This window comes from Oncorhynchus masou, chromosome 5 (assembly GCF_036934945.1).
Source record: "Oncorhynchus masou masou isolate Uvic2021 chromosome 5, UVic_Omas_1.1, whole genome shotgun sequence".
Classification (NCBI taxonomy): Eukaryota; Metazoa; Chordata; class Actinopteri; order Salmoniformes; family Salmonidae; genus Oncorhynchus; species Oncorhynchus masou.
The window spans coordinates 34,812,920-34,840,235 of NC_088216.1; the positions used below are offsets into that span (position 1 = coordinate 34,812,920).

A 27,316-nucleotide genomic window follows, 5' to 3' on the forward strand; every position below is an offset into this window, starting at 1 on the left:
GGGGTAGAAATACAGTCAATCAACGAAGCTTGGCTAAAATTATTGGTGCGCAAGGTAGTCATTGCTCGTTGTCTTCAAATCAGTTCACTTCAGTCAATACTCCACGCAAAAACAACACTGACGTTTGGCTGTGTTGCAAACATCCAGAGGAATGCACTGAAACCAACCATGACTACCGTAATTGCTGGACTATTAGCGCACCTGAATATAAACCACACCCACTGAATTATTAAAAAAATATGTATTTTGTACATAAATAAGCCGTACATGTCTATAAACCGCAGGTGCCTACCGGTACATTGAAACAAATTAACTTTACACAGCCTTTAAACGAAACACGGCTTGTAACAAAAATAAATAGGCTTTAACGAAACAGGGCTTGTAACAAAAATAAATAGGCTTTAACGAAACACGGCTTTAATTTTTGTTACAACAGTAGCCTACCAAGAAAGTCATTGGTCACTATCTTCCTCCTCCTCCTCCTGTGCACTGAAACCACTGAAGTCATCTCCTTCGGTGTCGGAGTTGAATAGCCTCAGAATTGCTTCATCCGATGTTGGATCGCTGCCCTCTTCAACACGCAGCAGTCCAGCCTTTCGAAACCTGTTGATGATAGTGGATTTTTTGACAATGCTCCACGCTGTCAGCAGCTCTATTTCCTTTTCCAACAGCCAGATCGATCGCCTTCAACTTGAAAGCTGCATCATATGCATTTCTCCGTGTCTTTGCCATGATGAGGGTGACAAAATGACTACCGTAATCAGAATGATGGGAAGTTTGAGCGTGCTCGATTTACGTCACATTATGTGACGGTGCTCAGTTTTTTGGCGGCATGAATCTTGTGAAAGCGGGAAAAATCCATAAATTAGCCGCGTCATTGTATAAACCGCGAGGTTCAACCTGTGGGAAAAAAGTCGCGGCTTATAGTCCGGAAATTACGGTAGATAAACCATGGTTTACTGTGTGTAATTACGTCGAATGCTCCGTAAAAAATTGACAGAAATGGAATTCACGGCACAAACGGGTTACAAAATGTTTCGATTTCGGCTATAAAAATTGATTTTATCAAAGCAAACGGCACTTCATTTGATCACTGGGACCCTCAGGAAGAGAAACAAGAGCAAGATATCAGAATGTCATAATTTTACCTTCAGATGTGAATGTGTAAAAACTGTCATGGTGGAAAATGTTTCTGTTGTTGATTGCTCTTCTCAAACAAAAGCATGGTATCTATGTTCTCTGTAATAGCTATTTTAAATCTGAAAACGTAGTTTGAAGGATGTAAGACACTTGCATTTTCAAGAATGTTTAATGTTATGTCGTTGTATTTCTAGTTGTCCCTCTGAAATTTACCCTGATGTTGATCCCTGCACGGGGATTGCAGCCATAAGAGGTTTTAATAGAATACCGAACAAAAATATAAACACAACATGTAAAGTGTTAGTCCCATGTTTCATAAGCCAAAATAAATATCCCATATGCAAAAAAAAGTACTTCTCTTCAATTTTGTGCACAAATTACAGCATTACCATTACACAGGTGCACCTTGTATCCCCTGACAATAAGGCCACTCTAAAATGTGCAGTTATGTCACAGACCACATGTCTCAAGTTTTGAGGGAGTGTGCAATTGGCATGCTGACGCCAGGAATGTCCACTAGAGCTTTTAAACTACCTCCCATGCGTTTTAGAGAATTTAGCATTACGTCCAACTGGGCTCACGAACACAGCCCACGTGTAACCACGCCATCCCAGGACCTTCATATCCGGCTTCTTCACCTGCGGGATCGTCTGAGACCAGCCACCCAGACAGCTGATGAGTTTGGGTTTGCACAACTGAATCTTTTTTGCAGAAACTGTCTCAGGGAAGCTCATCTGCGTGTTTGTCATCTTCACCAGGGTCTTGACCTGACTTCAGTTTGGCAACGTAACGAACTTCAGTGGGTAAAATGCTCACCTTCGATGGCCACTGGTATGCTGGAAAAGTGTACTCTTCATGGATGAATCCAGGTTTCAACTGTACCGGGCAGATGGCAGACAGCGTGTATGGTGTTGTGTGTGTGAGTGTTAGGGGGTATGAGGGGTTTGCTTATGTTAATGTTTGAACAGAGTGCCCCATAGTGGCGGTGAAGTTATGGTATGGGAGGAAAATGCACCCCACACAACAAACTCTGTATCCCTCATTTACTCAAGCATGTTATTTTTTTATTTTGGCAGTTACCGGTTGCCTGCAGTCGGGGAGGCTGCAATTTGGGCAGCATGCGCGCCAAATATACAGCTTGTTGCGTTGTGGCCGTAGACATATAGTCCATAAAAAGATTTTGTAACCTCTTACCCTGCCAAGTTGAGTGTTAAACTAATGGGTGCACTTGAATGGGAACTGCTATCTATAGATTTTATTTCTATGGTTGGTTGTGGCTGTCTGTTTGCCTTTTTCAAATGTCAAAATACAAAATACAATCGTGGGAAAACGTAGAGTTTGGAAAGCAAATGCCTACTGCTGGAAAGAGAAGACTAATCTGTCTGTAGAACCAATAGAATTCTTTCTTCTCAACTCTCAATTTTTTTCCGAAAAGCAGCACTGTTTGTCAAAGTAGCTCGCTCATCTTGAGATACGCCGCACTTGCTAATAGCCTATTGGCCATCACCGTGAGTAGTAGCCTATGTCTTCATCATTAGGTGAGTCAGTGTGCCACTGGAAATTGTATTTAGTAGCCTATTGTAGTCTATAATAGTTTATTGTAGACCTATTTTTATTTATTTTTTCCAATCCAAGCATATATTCTGCCTATTGATGCCCGCTGTTCAGTTTTGGCTGCATGAGGAAAACATTGAAACCTTCAGATAGGAAATGACTGAGGAGGTGTTTTTGTTGTAACATATTATAGGTATACAATGCTACAGTATATGCTATTATATTCAGTTATGTAAAATACTAATAAATTGTGATCTTGCGAGACATTGATTCAGCTTTAATCTAACTTTACTAAACAAGCAACATTGTGAGAAGTGATAATCTTCTATTTGTATTAATAAAAATAATACACATACAGTGCATTCGGAAAGTATTCAGACCCCACTTTTTCCAAATTTTGTCATGTTACAGCCTTATTCTAAAATTATTTAAATAGTTTTTCCCCCTCATCAAGCTTCACACAACACCCCATAATGACAAAGTAAAAACAGGTTTTTAGATTTTTTTTCTCAAATGTATTTAAATACTGACCTGAAATGTGACATTTACATAAGTATTCAGATCCTTTACTCAGTACTTTGTTGAAGCACATTTGGCAGCGATTACAGCCTCAAGTCTTCTTGGGTATGACGCTACAAGCTTGGCACACCTGTATTTAAGGAGTTTCTCCCATTCTCTTCTGCAGATGCTCTCAGTGTGGATGGGGAGCGTCACTACACAGCTATTTTCAGGTCTCTACAGAGATGTTCGGGTTCAAGTCCGGGCTCTGGCTGGGCCACTCAAGGGCATTCAGACAATTGTCCCGAAGCCATTCATGCGTTGTCTTGGCTGTGTGCTTAAGGTTGTTGTCCTGTTGGAAGGTGAACCTTTGCCCCCGTCTGATGTCCCGAGTCCTTTAGGTGCCTTTTGACAAACTCCAAGCTGGCTGTCATGTGCCTTTTACTGAGGAATGGCTTCCTGACCACTCTACCATACCATAAAGACTTGATTGGTGGAGTGTTGCAGAGATGGTTGTCCTTCCGGAAGTTTTCCCATCTCCACATAGGAACTCTTGAGCTCTGTCAGAGTAACCATTGGGATCTTGGTCAACACCCTTCTCCCCCAATGGCTTAGTTTGGCCCGGGCAGCCAGCTCTATGAAGAGTCTTGGTGGTTCCATACTTCTTCCATTTAAGAATGATGGAGGCAACTGTGTTCTTGGGGACCTTCAATGCTGCAGATATTTTACCCTTCCCCAGATCTGTTCCCACGGACAATTCCTTTGACCTCATGGCTTGGTTTTTGCTCTGACATGCATTGTCAACTGTGGAACCTTATATAGACCGGTGTGTGCCTTTGCAAATCATGTCCAATCAATTGAATTTACTACCGGTGGACTCCAAGTTGTAGAAACATCTCAAGGATGATCAATGGAAACAGAATTCACCTGGCTCAATTAAGAGTCTCATAGCAAAGGGTTTGAATACTTATGTAAATAAGATATATATTCCCAGGATATTTTATTTTTCAGAAATTAGCAAACATTTCTAAAAAACTGTTTTCACCATGTCATTGTATTTAGATTGATGAGGGAAAAAATATATTTAATACATTTTAGAATGAGGCTGTAACGCAACAAAATGGGGAAGAAGTGAAGGTGTGAGTAGTCCAGGTACTTTCCGAATGCAGTGTATATTTATTACAACCTAATATAGCCCTCCTGCCAAGGCAGCAGCTCCTCTTCCTGGGGTCCAGCAACATTAAGGTAGTTGTGCTGTGTACAATTTAAAACATTACATGACATTACATTTCATTACACTTTTCACAACACATTAAGCGTGTTCCCTCAGGCCACTACTCTAGTACCACATATCTACAATACAAAATCCAGGTGTAAGTATGTGTAGAGTGCGTGTCTTATCATGTGTATGTGTGTCTGTGCCTGTGTGTGTTTTTCTCTTCAGTCCCGCTGTTCCATAAGGTGTATGTTTTATAAATATGATTCTACTGCTTGCATCAGTTACCTTATGTGGAATAGAGTTCCATGTAGACATGGCTCTATGTAGTACTGTGCACCTCCCATAGTCTGTTCTTGACTTGGGGATTGTGAAAAGACCTTTGGTGGTGCCGGGTGGAGATTATAACAGAACATGGCCAAGATGTTCAAATGTTCATAAAATGACCAGCATGGTCAAATAATAATAATCACAGGCAGAACAGTTGAAACTGGAGGTGGACTGGGGACAGCAAGGAGTCATCATGTCAGGTAGTCCTGAGGCATGGTCCTAGGGCTCAGGTCCTCCTCCGAGAGAGAGAGATTTAGAGAGAGCATATTTAAATTCACACAGGACACCGGATAGGACAGGAGAAGTACTCCAGATATAACAAACTGACCCTAGCCCCCCGACACATAAACTACTGCAGCATAAATACTGGAGGCTGAGACAGGAGGGGTCAGGAGACACTGTGACCCCATCCGATGACACCCCCGGACAGGGCCAAACAGGAAGGATATAACCCCACCCACTTTGCCAAAGCACAGCCCCCACACCACTAGAGGGTATCTTCAACCACCAATTTACCATCCTGACAATGCCGAGTATAGCCCACAAAGATCTCCGCCACGGCACAACCCAAGGGGGGGGCGCCAACCCATGTCTTGTGGAGTATGCATGTGTGTCCGAGCTGTGTTAGTAGTTTAAACAGACACTGTGGTGCATTCAGCAAGTCAACGCTTCTTACAAAAACAAGTAGTGATGAAGTCCGTCTCTTTTATAATTTTATCAATGTTAGCTCTCCGTGTACATTTAAGGGCCAGCCGGGGTGCCCTGTTCTGAGCCAATTGTAAACGTCCTGGGGTCCAGCAAAATTAAGGCAGTTATACAATCTTAGCAGTCCAGGTGCGACAAAACTAGGGCCTGTAGGACCTGCCTTGTTGACAGTGTTGTTAAGAAGGTAGAAACTAGGGCCTGTTGGACCTGCCTTGTTGATAGTGTTGTTAAGAAGGTAGAAACTAGGGCCTGTAGGACCTGCCTTGTTGATAGTGTTGTTAAGAAGGTAGAAACTAGGGCCTGTAGGACCTGCCTTGTTGATAGTGTTGTTAAGAAGGTAGAAACTAGGGCCTGTAGGACCTGCCTTGTTGATAGTGTTGTTAAATTACGGACAAACTTCTCTGCATCTTAGCTACTGTTGTATCAACATGTTTTTACCATGTTTTGACAGTTTACTTTGAGCCAGGAGAGGTTGACATGCATATTATTAATGTTTGCTCTCTGTGTACATCCAAGGGCCAGCCGTGCTAGTCACCTCAACTTGCTCAATTTCCACATTATTTATTACAAGATTTAGGTTTAGGGTTTAGGTTTAGGGTTTAGTGAATGATTTGTTCCAAATACAATGCTTTTAGTTTCTGAAATATTTAGGACCAACTTATTCCTTGCCACCCATTGTGAAACTAACTGCAGGTCTTTGTTTAGTGTTGCAGTCATTTCACTCACTGTAGTAGCTGACGTGTATAGTGTTGAGTCATCCGCATACACAGACATACTGGCTTTACACAAATTGGTAAATTTGGTAAAGATTCAAATGTAAGGGGACTAGACTGCTGCCCTGGGGAATTCCTGATTCTACCTGGATTATCTAGGAGAGGCTTCCATTAAAGAACACCCTCTGTGTTCTGTTACAGGTAACTCTTTATCCACAGTATAACACATACGTTTTTCCATCAGCAGACTATGATTGATAATGTCAAAAACCTCACTGAACTCTAACATAACATTTCTCTCTCAGCCAATCATCAGTCATTTGTGTAAATGCCGTGCTTGTTGAATGTCCTTCCCTAATAAGCATGCTGAAAGTCTGTTGTCAATTTGTTTAAGTAAAATTGCATTGTATCTGGTCTAAAAGTTTAGTAAGGGTTGGTAACAGGCTGATTTGTTGGCTTTTTGAGCAAGTAAATGGGCCTTTACTATTCTTGGGTAGCAGAATAACTTCTGCTTCCCTCTATGCCTGAGGGCACACACATTCTAGTAGATTTAGATTGAAGATATGGCAAATAAGAGTGGCTTGTGATTGTTCATAGACACATTTTTCACCTCTTCCACACTCACTTTACGGAATTCAAAATTACAGTGCCTTTCTTATATAATTTTATCAGTCATACTTGGATGTGTAGAGTCAGTGTTTGTTGCTGGATGTCATGCCTAAATTTGCTAATCTTGCCAATGAAAAAATCATTCAAGTAATTGGTAATATCAGTGGGTTTTGGGATGAATGAGCCATCTGATTCAATGAATGCTGGAGCTGAGTTTGTCTTTTTGCCCAAAATGTCATTTAAGGTGCTCCAAAGCTTTTTACTGTCAATCTTTATAGAATGTATCTTTGTTTCATAGTATAGTTTCTTCTTCTTTTTATTCAGTTTAGTCAAATAATTTCTCAATTTGCAGTACGTTTGCCAATCGGTTGTACAGACAGACTTATTTGCCATTCCTTTTGCCTCATCCCTTTCATGGTGATGAGGCAAACCATGGGGATTGATGAGGAATTTTTCTTAATGGGTGCATGCTTATTAGTAACTGGAATCATTTTCATAAATGTGTCAAGTGCAGCATCTGGTTGGTCATTACACACCACAGACCAACAAATATTCTTTATATCAACAACATAGGAATCACTACAAAACTTATTGTATGACCCATCCTTTGGAACTTTGGTTTTCCTAGATATAGCTACCAAATTGTGATCACAACATGTGATGGATTTGGATACTGATTTAAAGCAAATTGCTGCAGCATTACTGAAAATGTGATCAATATAGGTTGATAATTTCATTCCTGTGCAGTTTGTAATTACCCTGGTAGTTTGACTGATCAGGTTACCCTGGTAGGTTGACTGATCTACCTGAATCAGGTTGCAGGCACGGATTACAGTTCGAAGCTTTTTCTTGAGTGGGCAGCTTGATGAAAGCCAGTCAATATTTGAATCACCCAGAATGGATACCTCTCTGTTGATTTCACATACATTATCAAACATTTCACACATTTTCCAGATACTCTTAGCACTTGGTGATCTATAGCAGCTTCCCACAAGAATGTGTTTCATTGGCATGGGCAATAGCTAAGAGTGTTTGTTTGAATTCAAGACCAGCTTGATCTCAGTTCGTCAGTGTCAAAATGTTGGTCAAATGTGGTATTAAAAAAGATTTGGCTAATGTCTTTTTTCATGTAGAATTGCATGAAATGTTTTTTTTAAAGCCAAAAACAAATATCGGACCATGCTAACAAATGTTCCCCATGTGTGGAAATCATAAAATCGCCTCTGCCCAACTGTAGCCTTTGCCACATGGCAAATGTTATTATGGCTTTATTATAAAGGCCCTTTTTCTTCAACAGTAACCTGACCATCCATCGAGTTGCATCTGGGTGTGCAGATTTGTTTACAGAAAATGGTGTGCCGGGAAGGGCCTATGATTTCTTAATCCTGCCCTGGTAACAACTGCAAAAGAAGCCTAGATTAAGTTTTGCAGATCTGTACTGTTGATAACTACGCACCAGACACGTTACCCTACACTGGGAACTTAGTGCTTAGTTATCACCAGCATTGTTAGACTGAGAGAAAACGTTCCCCATATCTGCTTTTCTGTGGAACAGATCAAATTACAAAACACACATTTGTATGATAGCTGCCACTCCAACATAGTCTGCAAAATAAGCACACTTTTGCAGATTAGGGATAATCAGAATTGTATATAGTATTTTTTTATATCCTATAATCTTGTAGTAACTACTGCTTTTAAGCATAAGTGTATATTCCTGGGCACATAGAGAGCAGACTGCTGTGATGCCCATGTGGGTGTTTTCTCTTGCCCTGGCCCTGTAATTCAGGGTTTCCTGCCTTCATTTGATTGCATAATGAATGTGAAGTACAGGAGGCTGCTGAAGGGAGAAAGGCTCATAAAAATGTCCGGAATGGAGCAAATGGAATGGCATCAAACACCTGAAAACCATTTGTTTGATGTATTTGTTACAATTCCACTCCAGTCATTACCACTAGCCCATTCTCCCAAATTAAGGTGCCACCAACCTCCTGTGAAGTGTGTGGGCCTGCTGGTTTGCTGACTGGGTTACTTTTGCTCCTCTTCTGAGGATAAGATCTCCAGGAGTTTGGTCTCCAGCAGGACCAGAGAGGACAGACATAAACCGATATGATCTCATCTAACAGAACTCTTCCACTGCATCAGCTGAGGATCAGCTGATCTCTGCGAATTATCCCTGCAACCCCACTTTAGCCTGGCAGCCAGAGGCTAGGTGGGGAGCAGGGATTTAGTGCATCAGTAGCGCGGGGGAGCAGCACTCCCTCAATTTGTTCAATTAGAGAATACACAGAGCTGGTAAAATATTTCTGGAAAATGTATTCTTATACATCTTAAATTTGATTTAATTACCACAAAAATGTCATAAAAACAGTAGAATGAGAAACAAAGTAAATATGTTGGCTATAGTAGCCTATAGGTAGGGAAGAAACCACCTTTTACCTCTTCTCTCTCTCTGTTGGTGCCATGAATGATGAATAACAGTAGGCATGTGCAGAGGCCCGTTGACTTTGAGCGGTCCAAATCCGACGTAGCAAGAACTGCCAAAGACGGAACTCCCAGGGGCTGCTAAAACGGCTGTCCTCAAAACAGTTTGTTGTGGACTTGGGACTCATGTACGACACACTTGAACTCGCCCAATTGTCCGAGTACTTAGCTTACAGAAACATAACACCTCCTATTGCGTATGAAGAGAAACATCCACCGCATGAACCTTATCACACCAATGCGATCTAGGATACAAATTCACAGTGTCTGCCTTGATGTTCATAAAGGTCTATGGACCCCCTCTTGTGCAGTGGAACCCAGAACGATAGTGGTTGCGTGTTATTTATTATTGACCACCAGAGGGCATCTTTGAGAAGCATTTGATAGTCTTCCATATTGGCATTACCAGAGAATTTAAAACCTTTTTTTGTAATAACATAGTTTATGGGATTAATTATTAAGAAATGTGGCTAAATTAATTAGATTAATATTATGGTGTTTCTAATTTTAGAAAAACGATATACGAAACCCTCAGGGTTTCCATTAGGATGGAATGGAAAATATGGCGCTGTACAATGTGACGGTCGGAAATGGGCTACAGCATAAGAGGATTGGAGGATTCTAAATTGTTTGCCTCCATTAGACAACTTTGTTCCAATATTTCTGTAAATCAGTGATATTTATTCCCATAGTAATTTGTTATGGATCCATAACTAAATCAACATCTGCATTTTGAAAGAGTATTTGTATCATTATTTTATCTTGAAACTCCCCATCCCGGATCCGGGATCGTGACTAAAGCCTCAGGCTCATTAGCAAGACGCAACGTTAACGATTTCTGAAAATCGCAAATAAAATGAAAATAATGCGCCTGCTCTCAAGCTTAGCCTTTTCTTAACAACACTGTCATCTCAGATTTTCAAAATATTATTTTGAACCATAGCAATTGACTAATTTGTGTAAGAGTATGCTAAGCTAGCTTAGCATTTTGAGTAGCATTTAGCACGCAACATTTTCACAAAAACCAGATAACCAAATAAATAAAATAATTTACCTTTGAAGAGCTTCGGATGTTTTCAATGAGGAGACTCTCAGTTACATACCAAATGCGCAGTTTTTCCTGAAAGCGTCTGTGTGTAGGAGAAATCGCTCCGTTTTGTACATCACATTTGGCTACCGAAACGAACCGAAAATTCAGTCACCTACAACGTCAAACTTTTTCCGAATTAACTCCATAATATCGACCGAAACATGGCAAACGTTGTTTGGAATCAATCCTCAAGGTGTTTTTTCACATATCTCTTCATTGATATATCGTTCGTGGAAGCCTGCATTCTTCTTCTCTGAATTCTGTGGAAAAATACTTGCAGCTGACTTTTGCGCACCAATTTCGGCGCAGGACACCGGGCGGACACCTGGTAAATGTGGTCTCTTATGGTCAATCTTCCAATGATATGCCTACAAATACGTCACAATGCTGCAGACACCTTGGGGTAACGACAGAAAGGGCAGACTTACTCCTCTCGCATTCACAGCCATATAAGGAGACAATGGAAAACAGAGCCTCAAAAATCCTGCTCATTTCCTGGATGCCGTCTCATCTTGGTTTTGCCTGAAGCTCACGTTCTAGTGCACGCACAGAAAATATCTTTGCAGTTCTGGAAACGTCAGAGTGTTTTCTTTCCAAAGCTACCAATTATATGCATAGTCGAGCATCTTTTTGTGACAAAATATCTTGTTTAAAACGGGAACGTTTTTCATCCAAAAATGAAATTGCGCCCCTAGAGTTTCAACAGGTTAAGAAAGCATAAAGATGCTGATGAAGAAATACAGTACTGTACCGTATATGCTTTTAAGATATAAGGAGATATAAGATATAAGCCACCTGCATTTGTTTATTAGGCTACTGTGCAGTCTGACAAGTAAACATAGACTACAATACATACTGTAGTAAACATGGGAAAGTTCCATGTATAATAGTTGTATTTTCATCAACATTTTTTATGGGTATTTCTGTGAATTCATGTGGCTCTCTGCAATATCACTGCATGTTTTGGAACTAGCGGAGAGCTACCTCTCAAGTGAAAGCCCGTGACTGAGAACGAGGCTGTAGGCAGACCCCTTAGTCAAACAGCTCCCATCTGGCCCCCCTTCACATGAGCTGCCTGAAACAATGTTCTAAAGACGGTTGACATCTAGTGGAAGCCTTAGGAAGTGCAAAATAACCCATATCCCACTCTGTATTCGATAGGGATGAGTTCAAAAACTACAAACCCCAGATTTCTCACTTCCTCTTTGGATTTTTTCTCAGGTTTTTGCCTGCCATATTAGTTCTGTTGTACTCACAGACATCATCCAAACAGTTTTATAAACTTCAGAGTGATTTCTATCCAATACTAATTAGAGGTCACCCGATTATGATTTTTCAACGCCGATACTGATTATTGGAGGACCAAAAAAAGCCGATACCGATTAATCGGCTGATTTTTATTTATTTATTTGTAATAATGACAATTACAACAATACTGAATGAACACTTATTTTAACTTAATATAATACATCAATAAAAATCAATTTAGCCTCAAATAAATAATGAAACATGTTCAATTTGGTTTAAATAATGCAAAAACAAAATGTTGGAGAAGTAAGAAAGCAATATTCCAAGGTAAGAGGTTTTAGGTTGTAGTTAATATAGTATTTATAGGACTATTTCTCTCTACAATTTGTATTTCATATACCTTTGACTATTGGATGTTCTTTTAGGCACTATAGTATTGCCAGTGTAACAGTATAGCTTCCGTTCCTCTCCTCGCCCCTACCTGGACTCGAACCAGGTACACATCGACAACAGCCACACTTGAAGCAGCGTTACCCATCGCTCCACAAAAGCCGCGGCCCTTGCAGAGCAAGGGGAATAACTACTCCAAGTCTCAGAGCGAGTGATGTTTGAAACGCTATTAGTGCGCACCCCGCTAACTAGCTAGCCATTTCATATCGGTTACACCAGCCATTAGGCTGATAGGCTTGAAGTCATAAACAGCGCTATGCTTGCGAAGAGCTGCTGGCAAAACGCAGGAAAGTGCTGTTTGAATGAATGCTTATGAGCCTGCTGCTGCCTACCATCACTCAGTCAGACTGCTCTATCAAATCATAGACTTAATTATAACATAACACACAGAAATACGAGCCTTAGGTCATTAATATGGTCGAATCCGGAAACTATAATTTCGAAAACAAAACGTTTATTATTTCAGTGAAATACGGAACCCTTTGGTATTTTATCTAACGGGTGGCATCCCTTAGTCTAAATATTCTTGTTATATTGCACAACCTTCAATGTTATGTCATAATTACATAATGTTCTGGCAAATTAGTTCACCATTTTTTACTTTTATTTAGTCAATTAAGAACAAATTCTTATTTTCAATGACAGCCTAGGAACAGTCACTGCCTGTTCAGGGATTTGAACTTGCAACCTTCCGGTCACTAGTCCAACGCTCTAACCACTAGGCTACCCTGCTGTAATGAGCCAAGCTGCCCAAACTGTTGCATATACCCTGACTCTGCGTGCAATGAACGCAAGAGAAGTGACACAATTTCAACTGGTTAATATTGCCTGCTAACCTGGATTTCTTTTAGCTAAATATGCAGGTTTAAAAATATATACTTCTGTGTATTGATTTTAAGAAAGGCATTGGTGTTTATGGTTAGGTACAGTCGTCCAACGATTGTGCTTTTTTCGCAAATGCGCTTTTGTTAAATCATCCCCCAGCGCTGCATCGACTATATGCACCGCAGGACACGCTAGATAAACTAGTAATATCATCAACCATGTGTAGTTATAACTAGTGATTATGATTAATTGATTGTTTTTTATAAGATAAGTTTAATGCTGGCTAGCAACTTACCTTGGCTACTGCATTCAACGAGAGGCAGGTGGTTATAGCGTTGGACTAGTTAACAGTAAGGTTGCAAGATTGGATCCCCTGAGCTGACAAGGTGAACATCTGTCGTTCTGCCCCTGAACAAGGCAGTTAACCCACCGTTCCTAGGCTGTCATTGACAATAAGAATGTGTTCTTAACTGACTTGCCTAGTTAAATAAAGGTATAAAAAAAATTGTTATGAAGACTTGAAATCGGCCCTAAATAATCGGCCATTCCGATGAATTGGTCGACCCTAATACTAATAATAATATGCATATATTAGCATCTGGGACTGAGTAGGAGGCAGTTCACTCTGGGCAAGCTATTCATCCAAAAGTGAAAATGCTGCCCCCTATCCCACACAAGTTAATAATATCAAGGAATAATAATAATTGAACATTTTTAATTTCTCCATGCTTGTCTCAGAGCAGCGCAAAGCGGTCAGCTGGAAGGCTATATATAACGATATTTTGGAGGTTATTTTGTTTTAAAAAACAGTGAGTGATTGTAATCTGAATAAAGGCCAAAATAATATTTATAAAGGCCAAAATATAGCTCTGCTAATAGCCATAATGGCACTGTACAACGTGACCATGTGTTTGAAAGAGTATTTTCCAGTAAGCAACCATTTGTTTCCAATATTTCTGTCATTCAGTGATATTTATTCCCATAGTTATTTGTTATGAATCCATAACTAAATAAACATCAGCATTTTGAATTAGTATTTTTACTTTATTAATGAAAGCATAGATGCTGAAGAAATACTGTACAGTATACATACTGTACTGTACTTTTACATTTGAATAATAAAGCATTTAAAGGATTTTGAAGATATAAGCCACCTGCATTAGTTTTAGGCTACTGTGCAGTCAGACAAGTAAACATAGCTTACAGTACATACTGCAGTAAACATGGGAAAGTGCCTAATTCCTTACATAAGGGAGAGCAGGCCATGTCCAGACATTCTCAGTGACCTCAAGCACTCATTAACTCCGTCTTTAATGCTTTTTCGGGTTGCATCAGTCATGGACAGAAACGTCCGAGACACAATATTAATGATTAACATATGGAGGTTCACTGGTAAGCCACATTTGCCTCAGGATCCATCCTAGTTTGTATTCTGTGCCCATTTGTGTTATCTCTTTGGTTACACGTCCTTGGAATGACAGAACAGCATAATGGTCCGGGTGGCCCTTGCTGTGCCTGGTGAGCAGTTGGTCTGTTGTCAGAAGAGGAATGGAAATGTCAGGGTGAACCGACGACCTGACGAACCCGCCACGTATGTTGACTCTGCCTGTCGGAGGTGAAGTTCCAGAGCTCACAGGGGGGCCTGGCATGGATTGTGAGCATCTCATTCCTCGCCCATTTCAATGTGTCATTCTCCACCTGGCTCTCCGCCAATGCCGCCTGACTCTCCACAAATGCTGCTCATCTCAGCAAGGTTTTACATGTGGAAGTGCGACTAAAATGTAGTTTAAATAAACATCCGCATTTGAATGTCTTTTTTGTCGTTATTTTATTAACAAAAGTATAAAGATGTTGATTAAGAAATACTGTACTGCTGTTTTGAGTTAGAAATGTAACACTTTAGAGTTATTGCGCATCGAATACATTGCAAGTTGAGGGATTTTCACTACTGTAGCCGGGCTATAAAAAGTCTATTGTCCTGCTAATAGGAAACATTTGCATGATGGGCTACACATGTGAAAAACAAGTGTTTGTAATCCTGTTTTCAAAATTCCTTCAGTTGTCCATCGCTACTGTAAATAAAAACACAGCATCTTGTTTACGTTCTTTCTTGTAACCACAATGTCACAAATAATTTGTATCTACCTTTCCAATTACTTTGGGATTTACCAATGTGCACTTTTCATTATTAGTTACATTGTTTTAGTTTGAACGTGCAGACTTTTTTTCTTTAAATTATTGTTTTATGTAGGATGCAAAATGTTTGACAAGTTGCAATTGTAAGTAATAAAAAATAAAAAAATCATACTTCTATTAGGCTACCTCAGCCAGTTAAGTTATTTTATATTCTAGGCTCCGCAGAAATAGACTCCAATTCAGCCCTCTTGTTGTATGTAAAGTCAAATTAAAATGAAGATTATTGTTGAAACGAATTGCTCGACTGGTGTAGGTTTTCTCCATCTGTTGGTGTGCAACACTTGCATAACAAGTTAGCTACATTTTCAGCACCAGCCACTGTTCGCCTCCTAATGATTGCGCTGCATTTCCATCAGTTGTTTTTAAATTGAACCTTTATTTAACTAGGCAAGTCAGGTAAGAACAATTTCTTATTTACAATCACGGCCTATCTCGGCCAAACCGGATGACGCTGGGCCAATTGTGCACCGCCCTATGGCACTCCCAATCAGGGTCAGATGTGATACAGCCTGTATTCGAACCAGGGACTGTAGTAATGCCTCTTGCATTGAGATGCAGTGACTTAGACCGAGTGGATACTCGGGAGCCATGACCAAATATATATATATATATATTTTTTCTCCCCAGAACATTAACTGTGTGTAGGTAGATGTGGAAAGGTAGATACATTTGAAGTCGGAAGTTTACATACACCTTAGCCAAATACATTTAAACTCAGTTTTTCACAATTCCTGACATTTAATCCTAGTAAAAACTCCCTGTCTTAGTTAAATTAGGATCACCACTTTATTTTAAGAATGTGAAATATATTTCATCACATTCCCAGTGGGTCAGAAGTTTACGTATACTCAATTAGTATTTGGTAGCATTGCCTTTAAATTGTTTAACTTGGGTCAAACGTTTCGGGTATCCTTCCACAAGCTTCCCACAGTAATTTGGGTGAATGTTGGCCCATTCCTCCAGACAGAGCTGGTGTAACTGAGTCAGGTTTGTAGGACTCCTTGCTCGCACACACTTTTTCAGTTCTGCCCACACATTTTCTATGGGATTGAGGTCAGGGCTTTGTGATGTCCACGCCAATACCTTGATGTTGCTGTCCTTCAGCCATTTTGCCACAACTTTGGAAGTATGCTTGGGGTCATTGTCCATTTGGAAGTCGCATTTGCGACCATGCTTTAACTTCCTGACTGATGTCTTGAGATGTTGCTTCAATATATCCACATAATTCTCCTTCCTCATGAAGCCATCTATTTTGTGAAGTTCACTAGTCCCTCCTGCAGCAAAGCATCCCACAACATGATGCTGCCCCCCCTGTGCTTCATGGTTTGGATGATGTTCTTCAAATTGCAAGCCTCCCCCTTTTTACTCCAAACATACCGATGGTCATTATGGCCAAACAGTTCTATTTTTGTTTCATCAGACCAGAGGACATTTCTCCAAAAAGTATGATATTTGTCCCCATGTCTAGTTGCAAACCGTAGTCTGGCTTTTTTTAATGGTGGTTTTGGACCAGTGGCTTCTTCCTTGCTGAGCGGCCTTTCAGGCTGTGTCGATATAGGACTCGTTTTACTGTGGATATAGATACTGTTGTACCTGTTTCCTCCAGTATCTTCACAAGGTCCTTTTGCTGTTCTGGGATTGATTTTCTCTTTTCGCACCACAGTACATTCATCTCTAGGAGACAGAACGTGTCTTCTTCCTGAGCTCTATGACGGCTGCATGGTCCAATGGTGTTTATACTTGCGTACTATTGTTTGTACAGATTAACCTGGTACCTTCAGGCAGTTGGAAATTGCTCCCAAGGATGAACCAGGCTTGTGGAGGTCTACCATTTTTTCTTCTGAAGACTTGGCTGATTTCTTTTGATTTTCCCATGATGTCAAGCAAAGAGGCACTGAGTTTGAAGGTAGGCCTTGAAATACATCCACAGGTACATTTTCAATTGACTCAAATGATGTCAAATAGCCTGCAGAAGCTTCTAAAGCCATGACATAATTTTCTGGAATTTTTCAAGCTGTTTAAAGGCACAGTCAACTTAGTGTATGTAATCTTCTGACCCACTGGAATTGTGATACAGTGAAATAATCTGTAAACAATTGTTGAAAAAATGTCTTGTTATGCACAAAGTAGATGTACTAACCGACTTGCCAAAACTATAGTGTGTTAACAAGACATTTGTGGAGTGGTTGAAAAACAAGTTTTAATGACTCCAACCTAAATGTATGTAAACTTCTGACTTCAACTGTACAAATGATTTGTTGCAACTTGGGGAGGAGGGGGTTTCACACCTAGCTCAAGTTGGGGGGGGGGTTCACACCTAGCTTGGCTATTAGACAATTCTTTAGTAAAGGTTGAATAGTCGATTGTTCAGCTAATAGCCCATCCTAGAAACATTGATAAAGATTACAATTGATAGTGTTTTTAGCCACAATCGGCCCCAACCCCAATTAATACATTTGGACACAGTCGATTGCGTGCCGGTCTTTGGGCTAGAATGTTGAGGGTTCGAAACCTGCTCCCTGCTTGTTTCATTACATTGTTATGCCGGTCTCAGAGCAAATAGCCTGGATTGTTATTCCCATCTCGTTCCTCGCCCTCTTCCATACATCATTCTCCATCTGAGTGGCTCGCTTGTGGGCGTGCTGACAGGATATGGCAGCACCATCGGTTGTACGTCAATAATTCAGCATAGCAAGTTTGTTGGAAGGTCTGGTTATTCACAGGCAAATAGTAATATGCTCTAAACCACTGTGGTGACAAACAAAGTTTGCTGCCCTGTTTTCAATTGTCCACGTGGCTGGGAGACCCTCCTCGGATTAATGCAGATGGAGTTAGATATGCATAGGAAGTGTAGTGTACTGTTTTTTTCTGTATATATGAATTACAAATCAGCCTTTACTTAAATCATGGTTCTAGTCTATTGCGTAGTTACAATGTGTAATCATTAATGTGTGGTAGTGGTAAACATTGTTTAAGTGTATAATTGTAATACATACATGCAGACACAGCATAGTTCATAGAATGGAGTTTGATACACCTGGTATTGGATAAGACTGAAAAAATACTTGCTAAATAGCAATTTTCATAAGTTAACTTTTTGACAAAAAAATATGCACAATAGTTTCTCTACACTCACTAACATATTCCTCTCAATTGTACATGTTTTGCTTGACTCGTTATGACGTTATAATTACTTACATTTGCTTCCACCGTAATGTTTTTGTCAGACATCTTTGCTGAAGAAAGTCAACAGTGACGGGTGGCATAACGTATAATTCGTCATTGGAACCACTCAATATGATTGGTTATATAAAAACCTTGGGACCCAAATGCATAATGAGTGCTCTAACTCCCCCCTGCTGTGGTCTGGCGCAATGAAGCCATGACGCTGGGTACCTCTAAGTCCCGCGGCATAAGCTCGCAACTTTTAAAGGCGGAACCACTGTATGTGATCACTTGGTTATGGTGCTGTCCTTTCAGCACCACAATTCGAAGGGCGCTCAAATCGCTTAAAATAACCCTCATCATCAACATCTGTTGCCTGCACCTAATAGTCCTACTCATCACATTATTATTATTATTATTAAAAGTGGAAGATTATCACTTCTCACAATGGTGCTTGTTTAGTAAAGTTAGATTAAAGCTGAATCAATGTCTCGCAAGATCACAATGATGAATTAGTATTTTACCAAACAAAACCTGATATAATAGCATATAGTCTCCCATAGGCCTCTAATATGTTACACCAAAGAATCCTCAGTCATTTCTTATCTGAAGCTGTCAATGTTTTTCTCATGCGGCCAAAACTGAACAGTGCTCACCAATAGGCAGGATATATGCGATGATTGAAACAAAGTAGGCTTACAAAGAAAGGCTTATAGTGTAACACAATCTGCATTTATTCACTCACAAAACAGTAATTTAAGATCTAAATGCATATTCCCATGCAACTGATTGAGATCAAATGATTGACATGGACATTTCACTGGTAAAACGTGAAGAATTATAATTTATGATGGCCTGCTTTGAAATGAGATATTCCTAACCCACTAAGCATTTACCGACGGCAGCGACTTTTTTTGGTCCGGACCAGCCATTTATTTTTGGTACAGTCCACACCGGCATTGATTTTCAACGTCCACAGATATCCGGTCCAGATCGGCCTATATTTGGCCCAAACATGGACGTCTATATTTGGTTTAGATTTCCACAGTACAGTCGAGCACAGCAGAGTAAAGTACATTAGAGTACACAGTAGAATAAGGAAATATACATTAGTGTACTGTATTGCACCTTACTTTACTCTAATGTACTGTATTCCACTGAATTTATCTCTACTGTTTCGTACTGTACTCTTCTCTACGGAATAATACTACTGTCCTGTACTGTGCTAAACTGCCATAATGTGATGTTCAAACTTGTGAAACAACCTAGAAGTCTATGAGTATTGGAGAAGGCTGCTGACGCTTCTGGCACAGGCTGCCCAGGCAAAGTCAACTTCCAGAGCAGGCTCAGAACTTGGTCTGACTCCAGAGGCAGCAGCAGCCCAAAGCAAGCTGGCTTATTGCAATGCAAGTGATTCTGCATCCCTGGTACCACTGAGTCAGGCCCCAAAGGGGGGGCTCAGTATTGATTCAAAGCCACTGGAAGGGAGCCACGGGAGTTGGTATGTTTGACTAGCATCAATTTGAAAGCTTTGCTTAATGGTTAATGGTCTCTTAACAAAGGCAAGAAGGTTTCTATTTGTGTTTCCTGACAGCTGTAGCTACAGTTTATGCAGGCAGTGTATCTGTAGGAGTTGCATTAATGCAGAGCCAGCGTGTGACTTTATTCATGAACGTGTGTGCAGAGCGGACACTCCGGCTTAGTCATTGTGTTTCTACTGCCCGCGGAGAGGCAAGTTGTTCTGGCTTTCTTCTCCATAGATGATCGTGTTGTGCTCTGAGAATTCAATGTGAAGAAAGAGGCTTCATCTTTCTGTGCCACAACAGGAGAAAGGTTCTAACAACAGAAGGCTCACACAGTATGGCCATCCACACAGCATGAATTTGATAGATGTTTTCAAGATTATGTATTGAGCCCTGCATGGATGGGGAGTTTAATCAAAGGCTGCGGTGACTGTTCAGTATGTGATTGTTGGAGTAATTGATTTCTCTCCCCGTCTTATTTATTTCCTAAGCATCTTGGTTTGACTTTTTTTTTCAGATGCTGATATCTGTATGTGTTTGTCTTCTAGGAGCAGGAAGCTGTGCAGCGCATGCAGACCAGAGCTCTGGAGAGAAACATGAGGTTGAACCAATGAGGGGCCACCTTTGGTCTGGACAGGGTGTTTGGAAACCGAAGGCTCTATTTTTAACCTTCCTCTTTTTAATTTCCTCGCTGATCGACCTTGAGCAGGGCAAGGCAGTGTCTCTTCTTAAGCGGCAGACAAAAGTATTCGGTCAAGTCTTTTACTCAAACTCACTCTCCTCTTCCTGTGGCAGACCAGCATGGCCAAATAGGACACATTAGGCCAAGGTCACAATCCAGCAAACCCCCTCTTTCCTTCATAAACTCTGGTATCAACTAATTTTCTGCATGTTTGTTACATGTATAACTTGCCAGTAATTTTAAGAAGTGTACCTTCCCTCTGGCTGGAAAAACAGGGAGATTCCTGATATATTTGCTGAATGTGTCTGGTTCTTACCCTCGACTCCACTGACAAAGTATATTCACAGAGCAGTGGTGCCAAGAAATCAACACTGCTTCCTGCTTTAATTTTAGGTTGTCTAGGTTGCCTTTTACCCAGGGCACTGGCTCAAACAGTCCAGTCATGCTCTCCAAGAGGAAGTTGTGCCTGTTTGCTCTGTTTGGTGGGATCCTCTTTGTCATGATTGCCACCCACACCATTCAGAAGAACAACATCCTGTCTTTGACTTTGATGGAGACCCATGCCACCTCCAGGACTGTGCATGGGCACGCTGTTAACCGAACATGGGCTCCACCGAGTGCCACGGTGCCCAGCCCGGACAGGATATGTGGGTGTCCGTCCTGCATAGCAGACATGGAGGTCTCGGAGTGGTTCGCTCAGCACTATGACCCCCAGCAGCAGCCCTTTCTCACAGACGGAGACAACAACATGGACCCCCTGGCCCTGAAGTGGTGGCTGGTAAGACGTTTATTATTGATGAGAGGGGCCAAATAGTGTGGTTATATACTGTATGTGGCCAAAAACGGTCAACCAATTGTTAAAGGTGTAGGATTATACAGCAAAAAATTCTATGACAAATTAAGCAAAAATATGAATGAATCTGTCACTTTCCCAAACAATATCTGTCCAGTACATTAATATTAGTACATCAGTACAATGTAATACATTTGTATCACTATTTATGGGTCACTCAGTCGTGTCGTTGTCTTTGTTATCAACATTCTAAAGACGCCGCAGCCATATTGATGCTCTAATGTGGAACGGGGGCTAATGACTTTAAACAGGGCTAATGACTGTTTAGTCTAAATTACATTATAGGGGCTTGGGAATACTATGACATAGTAGGCACATATTTCGTAGGAAACAACTTTGCCAGCATCATCATGTTGTCAAATTTACTTTAGACAGATGGCAATGTTGTCATTAGCTAGCAAAGTTCATCAAAAATAGCAAGATAATGTTAGCTAGCAAAAATCTGGAGGTCTCCCCTCAATCTTAGCTAGCTAGCTAATGTTATACTGCAACTAAAGTCAGTCTGGTTATGACAAAATGGTAAGATGGTATCCAACCGAGTGTGTTTTTTTTGTTAGTTTATTTGCGTTGTTTGTAAATAAATAAATAAAATACCTATTTTGTACATAATGTTGCCACTACTGTCTCTTATGCCCGGAAATAATTTCTGGACATCAGGACTGCAATTTCTCTCCACGGACTGGCAGAATCCTTTTTTTCCTTTAACGAGTCTGACGAGGCCGACTTGAACGATATACTGCTTTCTCCAGAACAGGCCCACATCCCCATGATTTGCGGGAAGAGGAGGTGGAGAAAAAGGGTCCGGAGGGCGGGCTGCCATCTGAGAATTCGTAAGCGATCGAATAAACCCCCAATTCATTCCATTCTGCTAGTAAACGTGCAATCTTGGACAATAAAATAGATGACTTACGTGGAAGATTAAACTACCAACGGGACATTCAATACTGTAATATCTTATGCTTCACGGAGACGTGGCTGAATGATGACAATATCAACATACAGCTGGCTGGTTATACACTGTACCGGCAGGATGAGTGATGGTGAGACAAGGGGTTGCGGACTATGTATTTTTGTGAATAACAGCTAGTGCACGATATCTAAGGAAGTTTCGAGCTATTGCTCGCCTGAGGTAGAGTATCCCAAGATAAGCTGTAGACCACACTACCTACCTAGAGAGTTTTAATCTGTATTCTTTGTATCTGTTTACATACCACCACAGTCAGAGGATGGAACTAAGACAGCATAGAATGAGATGTATTCCGCCAATAAGCAAAAAAGAAAACGCTCACCCAGAGGCGGCACTCCTAGTAGCCGGGAACTTTAATGCAGGGAAACTTAAATCCATTTTACCAAATTTCTATCAGCATGTTAAATGTGTAACTAGAGGGGGAAAAAACACCTTTACTCCACACACAGAGACGCATACAAAGCTCTCCCTCGTCCTCCATTTGTCAAATCTGACCAGAATTCTATCCTCCTGATTCCTGCGTACAAGCAAAAAATTAAAACAGGAAGCACCCGTGACTAGATCAATAAAAAGTGGTCAGTTAAAGCAGATGCTAAGCTACAGGACTGTTTTGCTAGCACAGATTGGAATATGTTCCCAGGATTCCTCCGATGGCATTGAGGAGTACACCACATCTGTCATTGGCTTCATCAATAAGTGCATTGATGACGTCGTCCCCACAGTGACACAGTACATGCCCCAACCAGAAGCTATGGATTATAGGCAACATCCACACCGAGCTAAAGGCAATAGCTGCCTCTTTCAAAGAGTGGGAAGCACAGCCAAGAGCGGCGCAGTCACACGAGCCTACTAGACGAGCTGAAATACTTCTATGCTCACTTCGAGGCAATTTACACTGAAACATGCATGAGAGCATCAGCTGTTCTAGAAGACTGTATGATCACGCTCTCCGCAGCCGATGTGAGTAAGACCTGTAAACAGCTCAACATTCACAAGGCCGCAGGGCCAGATGGATTACGAGGACATGCGCTGACCAACTGGCAAGTGTCTTCACTGACATTTTCAACCTCTCCCTCTCCGAGTCTGTAATACCAACATGTTTTAAGCAGACCACCATAGTGCCTGTGCCCATGAACACTAAGGTAACCTTCCTAAACCACTACCGACCCGTAGCACTCACGTCTGTAGCCATGAAGTGCGTTGAAAGGCTGGACATGGCTCACATCAACACCATTATCCCAGAGACCCAAGACCCAGTCCAATTTGCATACCGCCCCAACAGATCCACAGATGATGCAATCTTTATTGCACTCCACACTGCCCTGTCCCACCTGGACAAAAGGAACACCTGTGTGAGAATGCTATTCATTAACTACAGCTCAGCGTTCAACACCATAGTGCCCTCAAAATGCATCAATAAGCTAAGGACCCTGGGAGTAAACACCGCCCTCTGCAACTGAATCCTGGACTTCCTGACGGGCCGCCCCCAGGTGGTAAGAGTAGGTCACAACACATTCGCCACGCTGATCCTCAACACAGGGGCCCCTCAGGGGTGCGTGCTCAGTCCCCTCCTGTACTCCCTGTTCACTCATGACTGCACGGCCAGGCACGACTCCAACACCATCATTAAGTTTGCCGATGATCACCGACAACGATGAGAGCCTATAGGGAGGAGGTCAGAGACCGGGCCATGTGGTGCCAGGACAACAACCTCTCCCTCAACGTGATCAAGACAAAGGAGAGGATTGTGGACTACAGGAAAAGGAGGACAGAGCACACCTCCATTCTCATTGATGGGGCTTCAAGTTCCTTGGTGTCCACATCACCAACAAACTAACGTGGTCCCAGCACACCAAGACAGTCGTGAAGAGTGCATGACAAAACCTATTCCCCCTCAGGAGACTGAAAAGATTTGGCATGGGTCCTCAGATCTTCAAAAGGATCTACAGCTGCACAATCGAGAGCAGCCTGACTGATTGCATCACTGACTGGTATGGCAACTGCTCGGCCTCCAACCGCAAGGTACTACAGAGGGTAATGCGTACGGCCCAGTACATCACTGGGGCCAAGCTTCCTGCCATCCAGGACCTCTATACCATGCGGTGTCAGAGGAAGGCCCTAAAAATTGTCAAAGACTCCAGCTACCCTAATCATAGACTGTTCTCTCTGCTACTGCATGACAAGCGGTACCGGAGCGCCAAGTCTAGGTCCAAGAGGCTTGTAAAACAGCCTCTACCCCCAAGCCATGAAACCCCTGAACACCTAATCAAATAGCTACCCAGACTATTTGCTATGCCCCCCCCCCTGACACTGCTGCTACCCTCTAGATATTATATCATGGGAACACGAATGAACAAATAACACAATACTAATTACCTTTATTTAATACACAGTCTTATGCATCACCCAAGATCCGGTGTGAAAAAATAATTGCCCCCTTTACACTCAACTGGTTGTACCACCTTTAGCTGCAATGACCTCAACCAAACGCTTCCTGTAGTTGTTCATCAGTCCCGCACATCGCTGTGGATGCAATTGTTGGTGGTAGTGTGATGGTTTGGGAATGCTTTGCTGCCTCAGGACCATCGTTGAAGGAACCATGAATTCTGAACCATGTATTCGTTGAAGGAACCATGAATTCTGCTCTGTATCAAATAATTTACAGGAGAATGTCAGGCCATCCGTCCATGAGCTGAAGTGCCAGTGGCGATTTTAGCATGTAAATCTTGGTGGGGCAAACAAACAAAAAATGTGGGATGCATGCCAGCAAAGCCACTACACAACACTAAACAATACATTAATTGCACGATAACGGTGACAAATGGTGCCCACAAACTGTAGGGCCTACATAAAACTGTCCCAACAGCAGTCTCAACACCTTACCACTGCTACACCTGGCTTTCATCTGAGCCATGTCTGGCATCGAAACAGTTAATTCAGCCTAATTTAATGCCTTTTAAAAAAACATAGCTGAAATGACAGACTTGCTTAAACAAATGTAGTTTCTACTGACAATTGAGATGTACAAACTATGGCATAAGGGGACGTCAATCAAAAATCCGTCATTTCGATTTAAGACAATGAGAAAGCGACGACGAACATAGTCAATAACTATTTGGTCAGCACTTTTGAAATGTACAACGACAGAATTCAGTACATGGGCCGTTCTTACAGTTTACTCCCTGTACAAGTTAGAACCGTAGGATAAATAATTGGGACATATAAACAGACAGTGAAAGCTCTTACCATATTCAATGATTACATTTCTCTAAACAGGTTATAGGCGATTTGTGCACCACCAAGTTAGAACAGTAGGTGAAATTTAAGAGGTGAAAATAGACCAAATTATTAGGGTGAGGTACATTGAACGCCGTTTGGGTCAAAAAAGATACACGTCATATAACACTATTTGACACGTTAAATACGCTTTTAATTTGAGACATCAAATAACACAATTCAATTATAGAATGTTGTGCATGCTGAATTTGCACTTGCAATCCAAGCACCACCAATACTATCAGTAGCACTGTCAAAGCTGTAGCCAAACAAGCACAAACCGGGCCACGAACGATGTGTTTACAATACCGCATTGGTGAAAATAGACCAAATCATTAGGGTGAGGCACATGGGCTACTAACAGCTTACTACACAATATATACTTAGTATTACTTTCTTAGCTACAGAATAGATTTCTCCCTTGCATATTACATAATTTATGGAGCAACATACAATACATTTTTGGACTCACCTTGTGAAGGTGGCGCAGCGGTCCTTTGTGCGCAAATTTCGTCATCAAAGTCTGTCATTCTCTGAATTTATGGTGGAAACTTGGGGTGGGGGGGAACACAACCACTCCATTGAATAGCAGGCTAGTTTAGTGGTTTCTTTGTAACGCTTGCAAGTTAGCCACGGATTCCTTCCAAGTGGCTCATTGTTGAATTTGCGATTGCCAACTTGTTGTGTAATCTTTATGTACAATGGCCAATGAGCAATATTGGCCAATATTATTTCTTTTTTTACCTAAAAGTGTGTTGCTCAAAACAGCACTGAATGATGGGTCGCCACTGTGAAGTGCAGCTGGGTCATGCAGCAAGACAATGATCCAAAACACACAAGTGCATCTACAGAAAGCCTGAAAAGCAATTTTACGTTTTGGAATGAACTAGTCAAAGTCCAGACCTAAACCCGATTGAGATGTTGTGGCAGGACCTGAAACGAGCTGTTCATGCTCGAAAACCCACAAATGTCGCTGAGTGGGCAAAATTTCTTCCACAGCGATGTGAAAGACTGATCAACAACTACAGGAAACGTTTTGTTACAGTCATTGCAGCTAAAAGTGGTACAACCAGTTATTGAGAGTAAGGGGGCTATAGAGACCAACAGTGGAGGTGTCATAATACCCATTAAACCTAGCGGTCAAACAGGGAAATGGTTCCACTCGTTTTTCCACCATTCATTTTTCCCATAGGGAATTTTAGAAACTGTTTTTTATGTATGTACCCTGTTTATCTGTCTCAGACAAGGTGACTTTTATCAATGTGCTCTAATAAGCATCAAAGTAGACAAATCCCTGCAAACTCCTGCACGTCATCTTTCGCTGACACCTTTGCTAACAGGTTTTGTGTCACTTTAAAACTTGCACAATACAGTTCACAGCATTTTCAATTTAACGAAATGTAGCTCATTTATTCATTGTTTTTCACCGCTAAGTTTTATGGGTATTATGACACATACTGTGGTACTCTCTTACTTTTCGCACAGGGACATTGGGTGTTGTTTATTAAATGAATTAAATAAGCATCAACATTTTGTTATTTGTTCACTCAGTTTAGGTTTTGGTTGAAGATCTGATTTAAATTCAGTATAAAAAAATATACAAGACAAGAGAAAATCTGAAAGGGGGTAAATACTTTTTTTATTGCACTTGTAACAGTATAACTTTAGACCGTCCCCTCGCCCATACCCGGGCGCGAACCAGGGACCCTCTGCACACATCAGCAACAGTCACCCGCGGCCCTTGCAGAGCAAGGGGAACCACTACTTCAAGGTCTCAGAGCAAGTGACGTCA

General features: G+C 41.3%; 1 protein-coding gene across 1 annotated transcript in view; it reads left to right on the forward strand.

The window, feature by feature from the left end:
* The window catches only part of LOC135539514 (CMP-N-acetylneuraminate-beta-galactosamide-alpha-2,3-sialyltransferase 2-like), a 55,088-nt gene that overhangs the window by 19,327 nt on the left and 8,445 nt on the right, over positions 1–27,316 (forward strand). The window contains exon 2 of the mRNA XM_064965428.1: positions 20,295–21,206. Within this exon, the coding sequence (XP_064821500.1) occupies positions 20,871–21,206 (336 nt within the window). The 5' untranslated portion in view covers positions 20,295–20,870. The remainder of the gene's footprint in view (positions 1–20,294; positions 21,207–27,316) is intronic.